Genomic DNA, 10,071 nt, shown 5'->3' on the forward strand with positions numbered 1-10,071 from the left:
TTTTTTTTTTTTTTTTTTTTGAATTTTGTTTACCATTTTTTTGGTTTGAGCGAGATTGGACTGAAAAAATCTTTTGGACCAATTTAAATTGAGTTCACATCTTAATCCAACCCTATCTTATTTTTGATTCAAATTGAGTTCACAATTAATAATCCTGTTTACGACCACTCTAATCCTATTTTATAATCCTATTTTATTTTCCAATCTAATCATATTTTATTTTATTTCGAGTAAGAACCGATCTAATCCTATTTTATTTTATTTTATTTTATTTCGAGTAAGAACCGATCTAATCCTATTTTATTTTATTTTATTTTATTTCGAGTAAGAACCTCTAATCCTATTTTATTTTATTTCGAGTAGAATTGAATTGGGATATTGGATTTTATTTTTGATTCGACCATTAGATTGGTATTTTTAAATATTTTATTTTATTTTGAATTTGAGTAGGATTGAATTGGAATATTGGATTGTTATTTTTAATTATTTAAAAAAAATGACTAAAAATTTACCAAAGATAACTCACCTACCAACATAAAATATTCGGTTGATTTTTCTTTTTAAAATCTTAATAATTATTTGTAGAAAAATTAATATATGATTTAAAAGTATATAATAAAAAAAAATATACTATAAATTCACGCCCGTACAAATCCGTCCAAAAATTGTCCGAGATGAGAAAGTCTAGATTTTAGTTAAATGATACTTTTGAAATTATTCCAAAATCTCTCTCTCTCTCTCTCTCTCTCTTCAAAACCCTAATTTCATATGGTTAGGCTTCTGTGACACCTATCCCATTTCTCCTCTCCTCACCATTGTCGCTCGTCCGTAATCTCCGCCGTATCTAATCACCAACGTCAACGGCACCAACTCAGGCCCGCTGTTGAAGCTCAAGGTTGCTTTCTCTCTCTCTCTCTCGCTTGCTGTCTTTTTGATATCTGCTTCCCAACTATGTTCGAGTTCGTATTCTTCTTCTTTTTTTTTTTTTTTTTTCTCTTAATTCGTCTTGTGTTTTGGAGCATTTTCTTTGGTCAACTTCAAATGTTGACATGTGTTTTCTGCGTTTGGTGGAGTTTGGCTGCTTCGGAGTGCGAATTTTCGTCGGTGTCGTCCTGTGGATTTTGGTGCTTTCCGTTGAATCTTCAGTTGTATCTTTGGCGGTGTTGCATTGATTTTAAAATTTTTGTTGTTTGTTTGTGGTGTGGAGGAACTGGAATTGAATTGAATGTTGCGCGTGAACTTGGAATGAACTTTGGTTTTTTGACTTTTTGTTACTACCTAATCGCTTCTGGATTGCATCGTTTGTTATGGCTTCTGTTGGTTTTTTACTAATGTTCGATGCAATGTCACAAGTGTACGAGAGATTGGAATTCCTCTTCATATCACGTTTTTAGAAGATTTAGGCTCCCGTATCTCATACTGTAGTTCGAATTAGGTGTATGTTTCTCCTGCTATGGATATTGCTAGTCTAAAGGACCATACTATTTGAGGAAAAAGAAGGAGGCTAGTTCGCTCTGCTAAATGCTTATACAGTGATTAGCCGGGCACTGTGATGTTAGATTCAACAATGCCTTTTGAGTTCTGGACTTTGAAGAGCTTTTTCAGGATGTGCTTATACTAGGTCTTGTAATTCAGTAAGCGTAACTGTTCTTATGAAGTGTAGGGTCGTTGCATTTGATTTTAGTGGAGGATGATTTCTTTTTAATGTAATAGCAGGAGACTGATCTCATAGTTAGGAGTCTGTCTGTTCTGAACAGTTCTGGAACCAAATCCTCCTCTCTCTTAATTGGAAAACTGCTCTCCTCCATTAACGTCAATGACTTCCAGGGAGTCATTCATGGTGCTCACTCTTTAATGAGTGAGGTAAAAGTCTTGCTTTCATTGTTCACTAGAGCCTCTTTTGTAACTTATGACCAGAAAGAAATTCAAGGGTTCAATGATGAAGAGAAATCTCTTTGGTTTTGTTCTTGTTTGTTATTTCAGCAGGAGGAGAAAAGGATGAGACCGAATGCAATAGTCTTCATTTGTTCCTGGACAGATAACCATAAATAATATCAACTACAATTGTTTCTTTTATTCATAATGAAACTTGTATTTGCAAATTCCATGCCATGTTGAGATTGGAACCGATGAGTTACTGTGCTAGAGATTAGAACGGAAGGTTTTGCTATTTCATAATATAATAGTGCTCACTTAGAACTCGCCAAGAAAAAGTGACCAGGTAAGTATATAAAGCAGTGTCGTAGGTTATTGTTTGAATTAAAGGGTCTCATCAGACAGATATAGAGTTGTTCGTGCGTATTTTCATTCTCTGCGTGTTTTGTTGTTAAGTGTCTTGCGTTTTACGTTTTCAGTGCATACATGGTTTTCACATTACGTGGAAAATTGATTGTGTTTAAGTCGTCAGTATTTTCGTGTATGAAATGTTCATGTTCATGTTCCTATATAAAAAAGGTTGTTATGTTACAGAATCTGATGTTGTGTATTGCACATTTCAGAAGGAATTTCCTAGCTGCTAAGATGTCTCCTGCTTCCAAATCTAAACCAAAAGACAAGAAAGTGATCAAAGAACCTCAGAAGCCTACATCAAAGCCGACAGGACCTGCTGCAGCTGGTAGTAGTAGTGTTCCAGCTAGTGCATATAATCCTCTCTTAGGCACCTTCCATGCACTTGAATCAACAGTATCTGCTTCTTCACCTCTCCATTCCAATGGCCGTTTCAAGAACATAGATGATACAGATGCTCATTCTGGAGTTTTGCTTTCTTCAGCGGCAGAGTATGATTCTGTTTCTAACAATGGTAGCTGGTCTGGTGAGTCAGAGGACCATAAAGACAAAAAATCTAACCCAACTGTGCGGCAAGAAACAATTCCAGGGGCAGACATTGACAAACGAGAAAAAATTCGTCAAAAGAATGAGAAGAAGCATCAGCGTCAAAAAGAGAGACGTGCTCAGGAATTACACGAACGCTGTAGTGGCTACCTGATGTCCAGAAAGCTTGAAGCTCTTGCACAGCAATTAGTTGCCATGGGCTTTTCACAAGATCGAGCAACCGTAGCTCTAATGCTAAACGAAGGCAACATAGAGGAGTCAGTTGCATGGCTTTTGGAAGGTGGTGAAGAGACAAGTGATTCTTCGAATCAAAACCTTGGTGGGCAAAACCTTAAACTTGACATATCAGAAGAGCTTGCTCGTATAGCAGACTTGGAATCACAGTTCAAGTGTACAAAACTAGAAGTTGAGAGAGCTGTTGTTGCTTCTGAAGGCGATCTGGAGAAGGCAGCCGAATCCTTGAGAGAATTGAAGCTAGATCCGCCTGCCGCTCCTCCTAAGCCCGAAGAAACCGGTGATCCTCCAACTGCTTTAAGCAGTAAGTTTTCTGGCAATGCTAGTCAAGCCTTATTAAGACCGCAAGCTAAGCCTAATCATCCTTCAATACAACAAAGAAAGGATGAAAAAGATTTTAATTACACAAAAGGAACAATTACAGCTGGTTTGTCTGTAGAATCCATTGGCAAGAGTATACCACAGCCTTTGAGGAATCAGCCGAAGATGGAATGGGGACATTATGAACAGATCACAACCGCTGAGAAAAGGTGGCCAGGTGCGGGAACTAACCCCTTGTCCTTCTCTTTATCATCAACACCCACCCAGTTGTCATCTCCACCAATCAAGAATGAAACTCGTTATTTAACAGTTGGTTCTGAGATTAATAGCTTTCAATCTGGTTCAGTGAGAGAACCAAGTTCAATAGTACAGGGTCGGAACGCATCTTTGCGCACGATGATGCAACCGTCGGTTGGAACTATAAGTTCATCGCCGCCTTCTAGTTGGTATACTGCTAATAGCCTTGGATCTATTAAATCGTCCAATGGGTTTTTGTCACAGATTCACAGCTCAAGAAGCTTCAAGCCAAATGATGTAACCGTAAATCAGACGTATTCTCAAGTTCAGTATCAGCAACAGTTTGTCTCTAGTAACAGCCGTGGGGGCATCCCTGAAGCCACCCGCACCAATACTTCATGGAGCAGAACAGGTGCATCATCTACCATAGCTGCTGCTTCCTCCCTCGGACTATTTTCAGGAACAAGTTCGACACAATCAGGGGCGTCGTCTCCCGTAGATTGGAACACGGGAAGTTCAATGCCACATCTAGATTACTCCGACATAGACTGGTCTGTGGATAAAGGCCTAACTTCGGTCCAACCTGGTGGGTTGTTGCAGGGGCTGAATTCCTATATGCAGAAGAACGCCCATCTTTACGAATCGAACACTGCTCATTTGGTGGATGCTCAGCCGTTCATACCGTCGTCCGTGCCTTCTAATTTCAATAGAGTTCCAATGGCTGGATTGCAAAATGGAGTTGCTTCTGAAACATCAGCAAGTAATGGTTCTAGAGAGTGGACTTCTCCATTTGAAGGAAAGGATATTTTCAGTTTTCCTAGACAGTTTGTCTTCTCTCCTCCATAAGAAGAGAGGAAAATTTATGAAAATAAATGAAAATGAAAGGAAGAAAAAGAAAAGTGAGTTTGATTGAATCTTTATAGCTTTTTTGTTCCTTCTTTTAGATTCTTCATGGTGAATGTTTCTCATTGAGCTAAGCGTTCTAGTAATGATCATCGATGCCAATTCAACGTTTGCATTATTATTATTAATATTAATGTTTATATTCACGCTCGTTTTTTCCTAGACCGAGATTAAAGCCAGTTAAGGTCACAAATGAGAACTCGAGATCAATTCGCAAGTTAACAATGGATGTAGTTTAAAGTCCTACAGGAATTCTCAGTCTACAGGAATCATAAGCTGAACCTCTATTTCATCCTAGGAGGGAGGAGCCAGTTATGCAGCAGCAGATTCGCGACGCTCGGACGGTGTACTACACGCGGATGCTGTAGCGGGTTCTCGATACCATTGATTCGCTTCACGGGTGAGAAAGTTGGCCTCTGCATTCAGAACTTTTCAGGTAAGATTCCATCCAAACATTTGGAAACAAATTAATAAAGCACTGGAGAAGTATGTAAAACGCATGAGAAAAGGGAAATCTATGAATGTTCATTCAATAGGAATCTTACTATATAAAGTTCTAAGAATATTATGCATCGAGGACAACATAAAGAAGTTATTACTTTAAAGTCGATTAAAAGTGAATATAAAACTTCCCAAAACATATTCTTTAACATCCTAAGTCCACCCTTGACAGATATTGTCCGTTTTAGCCCGTTACGGATTATCGTCAGCCTCAAGGTTTCCACACCCTTAAAGGGGGTAGATTGTGAGATCTCACATCAATTATAGAGGAGAATGAAGGGTGTGAAAACCTCTCCCTAACAGATGCATTTTAAAACTGCGAGGTTGACGACAGTACATAACGGGCCGAAGCGAATAGTAATGGCTAGCAGTGGGCTCATGCGGTTACGTATTCCAAAGAACATTGAAAAGGAAGTTTCTTTCGAAAGTGTTTACAGAAAGAACATGGTAAGATCCTCGAATATGGTGTACTAGAAGTGCATTTTAAGCTCCAAAATTTTCCAAACAATGACTTGTGCATCGATGGTAGCACGACGTCGAAAAATCTAGAGGAAACTAGTTAAGGAGCATTCGGATTGTTACCTGCCAAAAACACGTCCTGGAATTCGTTGTCGTTATAGATGAAGCCTGGAGGATCTGGAGACCCAATTCCTACTATTGTGCTACCACTGAATGAAATGAAATTTGAAGTGATGATAAGATGTTTATACTAATAATCTTACCTAATCAGAAGCTTTACAAGGGAAAACAAAGAACACCTGACATTGTCTTGGCATAAAAACGGCATAGAACAAGGATAAACTGATAAATAATAATTTCGATGTTCTTACCTCCCGGACATGAAAACGGCATCAAACTCGCCACGGCTGGCAGAGACTATTCGCTGTTTCAATCTTTTAAGCGACGGGAGGACCTCAAAAGCAGGAGGTTCTGAGGAGAAAGAATGTCGAAGATCGAAATAAATACAAATGTGTCAACATAAAAGAAACTCAAAAGATTCACGAAAGTCGATAATGCACGTTACAAAAATGGGATCGATCAGCAGTAACTCTAAAGTCGATATGCAAAGCAAGTCATGAATGTTCATACATCGCTTAAAGTAATCAGGTACGATATTATGTTCGGCAAACTCGGATGTTTTAAGGCATAGCATTATGTAATTTCACCTATCCAAATGAACTGAAGAACTAGCTTTCGAATGCTTGTTCGAGTGAACATTAAACGAACTCACGTACCCAAATCATTGATACACACATCTTGTGATATTCCATTCTTTGTGATTTTATCCAACAATGATAAAGGATCGACATCGCTCGTTCGATCCAACCGTAAGCGCTGAGGAATATAAACCAATCTTGATTATGCAATGGAAACAAGAACTAATTCTCCTTCTTTTTCTCACCATATACTACAATTTCCATTACCTTATAAACTTCTGCTGTAGAGCATGCTTCCTGGGGCTTTATGAGAACCATCGGAACGTCCAAGGGTACCGGAGGAGGAATATTCTGCACGAACTGTAAAAGAGAAAACATAAAAGTTTCTCAAATGCCAGCCAAGAACAGATCATTCATTTAGAAAGAGACACCACGAGCTCCGAGCTCCTTGGTTTTCAGAATTAGCATTGGCAATCGAACTATTCCAGGCGATGCACGCGGATAATGATAAACACGAGTACTCGTATATGGATAATAGCAAAAGAATCTTTGATTATGTCCACTGATTTATGGATTGAAACAGAAGACGCTCGTTCTATCAAATCCGACTCAAAATGCCAATTTCTAGAACTTATGGGTATCAATGCGAAAGAGAAATAATAGGCATTTCCAAATTCAACTGTATATTTCTTATTAACGCTTGTAGCTATCTAAACATATTGTTAGGACCACACAATAATGCACATACTTGATAAAGATGAACACAAGGAACATGAGTGTTAGGATCACACAACTACGCACACACTCGATCGAGATGAACACAAAGAACATTAGTGTGTTAGGATCGCACAATAACGCACACATTTGATCTAAATGACCACAAAGAACAGGAGAGAATAATGAGAAATATTGGATAAAGGTTTGTATTGATGACTTCGTATATGTACACTAATAGAGAATACAGAGAAGACAAAAAGTACATCTTCAAAACACTACCTAAGGGGTATATATATGGTTTCAGTTTACTTATATATAGTTTTACCAATCTTTATCAACTTTTTACTATCGTTTACTATATACGACCATTTTGCATATATAGTTTTACTGTATATAACAATTGAATAAGCTATAAATAAGCAGCAGACTTCATAACCCAACACATACCTCACCTCTCCCAGTGCAGAAGGCCGCCCCTTCCGAGAAAAAGAAGGGAATATCAGATCCTATCTCACTTGACCATTGTTGAAGATCCTTTTCAGTAGCAAGACATCCACTGAACTGATTGGCTGCCCACAGTGCAGTTGCAGCATTACTGCTTCCTCCACCAAGCCCTGCTCCAGTTGGTACCTTTTTGTCGAGATGGATCTGCTCGCACATAAAACCATAGTTCCAAACTTCACGATCGAGTATCGACGTTTTCCATTCATTCAGGTAGATTTTATGACATTCATTAAAGATATCTAATCATTTTGTAGATACTCACCCAGAAAAATTGGTCACAGCCAGTCTTTTTCCTGTAGAGGTTAAGAGCCTTGATAATCTGAAGATATATGGTAGAGAAATAAGTTATGGCAACAAAAAAAACTCAGAAGAAATAGAATAAGAGCATTGTTCGAGAACGACTACCAAATTTCTATCATCAAGGGGTACCCCCGATACATTGGTCGAAAGGCGATCCTTCTTCGATGGCGACAAAGAGAATTTAATTGTATCCCCTAAGCTTATCACCTAAAGACAGAAGAAAAAAACATCCAAAATTCAGCAGCTAAGAGAAATGGATGATACTCAAAGTTTCTTAACAACTCGATTCCTTCTAAAACGGTAAAGTCGAGTTTCGTATGACTTTTTGAATTATAAAAAGCGCTTTTAGCCAATAACATTGTCAAAAGAAATTTTGACAAAATACTCGAAACAAGCCCGACTATAGAACAGTTTATCAAACTCGCATCGACTTTAAAATCTCGGTACCGATTGTATCGAATAATAACATCAAATCCAAAAATCCCTATTACTTACGTGAAAGAGAGATGCCAAATCATGATATCCATCTTCCCTCTTCTTAGTTATTCTCAAGAAAACATTAATCTGCATCAACAAAACTCAACATAAGAGACAAACCCCACCATTTCAAAGCTTGACTTAAAGTAACACCATTATTACCTTGCAAGGTGAGAACAGGGTAAGCCTCGAAAGAGGAGCATCTCGGTCCACTTCGTCAGCTAACTTGTTTATCCTTTCATCAGCATCGTAAACAATCTATTTACGAACAACAACAAACTCACCATCACAGATTAAACCGATGAACAAACATAATCCCGAACTTTCTTTCTTTAACTTCGCTCTAATACCAACTCTAATGATCTAATGATCTGACTTTCTAGACTTAGACTGCCAAGAGATATTACTACATGCATGCTAGTGATGTTTGAAAATTCTCCAGAAAATATATAAACCACCAAATTTCCAACAGCAACCAACCAACAATCACAAATTAGACCGATGAACAAACATAATTTCAAAACAATGCCCCAAATTTTCAGGGGACATTGTGATAATATCAACCATGGGAAAGCTCTAATACCAAATGATAAGGAACCAACTCAAAAGAAAATTTTGATACCAAATGATAAGGAATCAACTTAGGGGAAGCTCTTATACCAAATGATAAGGAACCAACCCAAAGGAAAGTTTTAATACCGAATAATAAGGAATCACTACAGGGAAACTAAGATTCATATTACCTTGTTGATCGAATATCTCAAGACAAGAACACTTGTTTGAGATTCAAATCACTCACAAGCAAAATTGATCATGTTTAGAATCATTCAAGCTAGACATTATTGATCTTGCTTGTGGAGTGATTCGAATCTCAAACAAGTGTTCTTGCCTAGAAATATTCGAACAACAAGGTAATTCAAATCTTACTTCCCATGTAATGATTCATCATTTGGAATCAAAGTTTTCCGTTAGTTACTTATCATTTGGTATAAGAGCTTTTCCTTGGTTGATTCCTTATCACATAACCAAAATTTGTCTCTTAACCTTGCTCTGATACAACCTTTTAGACTTAGATTGCGTAAGGACGATGCTGCATGCTACTGGATCATAATTTAAACTCTTCATTTGAATCATAAACCATTAAATTTCCAACAATTCCAAAAGGAACAGACGAAATCATATTTATACCTCAACTTGTTGTTTAGAAGCGGTGGAATTACATCTAATGGCCTTCTGAATGAGTAGATTCTTCTGGTGTTTCGACCTCGACGCAAAATTAAATGAACCGCGAGGCCCAAATGAATCGACGGCGAAATTCTTTCTAGGCGAAACGGATGGAAATCGAAGCCGCGAACTAAAAGAGATATTACAGGAAGCCATTGATGACTGAGAAACTCTTCACTGGTACAGTCCCAGATGATCAAATAAGAGAAATCGAATAATTTCGAAGCGGATTAAGACGAAGATGAAGATTTATGCATTGTGGGCCGAGAGATTATTGTAAGAAATCTGTGAAAAACGTGAAAATCGCGTCCATGTCATTTCCCTTATATGAAAACTTTGGAGTGATGTTGGAATTTGGTAGATGGGCTTCCCATTTTGATTTCGACACCAAATTTCTCGCAAAGTTCTTCTGATTCTTTTCCATTTCGTGCAAATTTATTGGTTGAGCGATCAAGTGATGTGGTGAAAAATTTGAAGATTTGTTCATAAATTAAACCAATTTTTTTTTTTAGTTTTAAAATAAATTTCAAATTTTTTTATTAAAAAATAAACTAATAAAAATAGTTTTAAATTTTCTCATAAAAATACTTTTAAATTTTTAAAAATTTCAAGAATATTCTTAATATTTTTTTATTTAAAAAATATTTTTACCTCAGTTAATATT

The 10,071-nt window shown here is 37.3% G+C and overlaps 2 protein-coding genes across 3 annotated transcripts; one reads left to right on the top strand and one right to left on the bottom strand.

The window, feature by feature from the left end:
• The first annotated feature begins 695 nt into the window (after positions 1-695).
• On the top strand, positions 696-4,544 carry LOC111440849. The gene is made up of 2 exons (XM_023077665.1): positions 696-895; positions 2,499-4,544. The coding sequence occupies exon 2, from the start codon at positions 2,521-2,523 to the stop codon at positions 4,468-4,470; it is 1,950 nt and encodes a 649-aa protein (XP_022933433.1). The 5' UTR covers positions 696-895; positions 2,499-2,520; the 3' UTR covers positions 4,471-4,544.
• A 100-nt stretch (positions 4,545-4,644) lies between these two features.
• LOC111440850 (4-diphosphocytidyl-2-C-methyl-D-erythritol kinase, chloroplastic-like) lies at positions 4,645-9,864 on the bottom strand. 2 transcript variants are annotated; one of them, XM_023077668.1, is made up of 11 exons: positions 9,372-9,864; positions 8,346-8,441; positions 8,202-8,270; positions 7,812-7,913; positions 7,669-7,725; positions 7,350-7,550; positions 6,453-6,545; positions 6,264-6,363; positions 5,859-5,958; positions 5,611-5,696; positions 4,645-4,943 (listed from the first exon to the last, which is right to left on the bottom strand). In XM_023077668.1, the coding sequence occupies exons 1-11, from the start codon at positions 9,561-9,563 to the stop codon at positions 4,840-4,842; spliced, it is 1,200 nt and encodes a 399-aa protein (XP_022933436.1). In that variant the 5' UTR covers positions 9,564-9,864; the 3' UTR covers positions 4,645-4,839. The 2 variants fall into 2 exon arrangements, with proteins under 2 accessions (XP_022933436.1, XP_022933435.1); XM_023077667.1 differs by having other exon boundaries at positions 7,809-7,913.
• Positions 9,865-10,071: the final 207 nt, after the last annotated feature.

This window comes from Cucurbita moschata, unplaced genomic scaffold (assembly GCF_002738365.1).
Source record: "Cucurbita moschata cultivar Rifu unplaced genomic scaffold, Cmos_1.0 Cmo_Scf00003, whole genome shotgun sequence".
NCBI classification, from domain to species: Eukaryota; Viridiplantae; Streptophyta; class Magnoliopsida; order Cucurbitales; family Cucurbitaceae; genus Cucurbita; species Cucurbita moschata.

What these genes read in the sequence shown, in the direction of transcription:
- LOC111440849 (XM_023077665.1), top strand. Translation starts at nt 2,521, where the DNA reads ATGTCTCCTGCTTCCAAATCTAAACCAAAAGACAAGAAAGTGATCAAA.
- LOC111440850 (XM_023077667.1), bottom strand. Translation starts at nt 9,563, where the DNA reads ATGGCTTCCTGTAATATCTCTTTTAGTTCGCGGCTTCGATTTCCATCC. An exon ending in TTGATGATAGAAATTTGGTA is followed by an intron (nt 7,726 to 7,808) that starts GTCGTTCTCGAA and finishes ATATATCTTCAG; the next exon opens with ATTATCAAGGCTCTTAACCT. An exon ending in CTACAGCAGAAGTTTATAAG is followed by an intron (nt 6,364 to 6,452) that starts GTAATGGAAATT and finishes TATATTCCTCAG; the next exon opens with CGCTTACGGTTGGATCGAAC.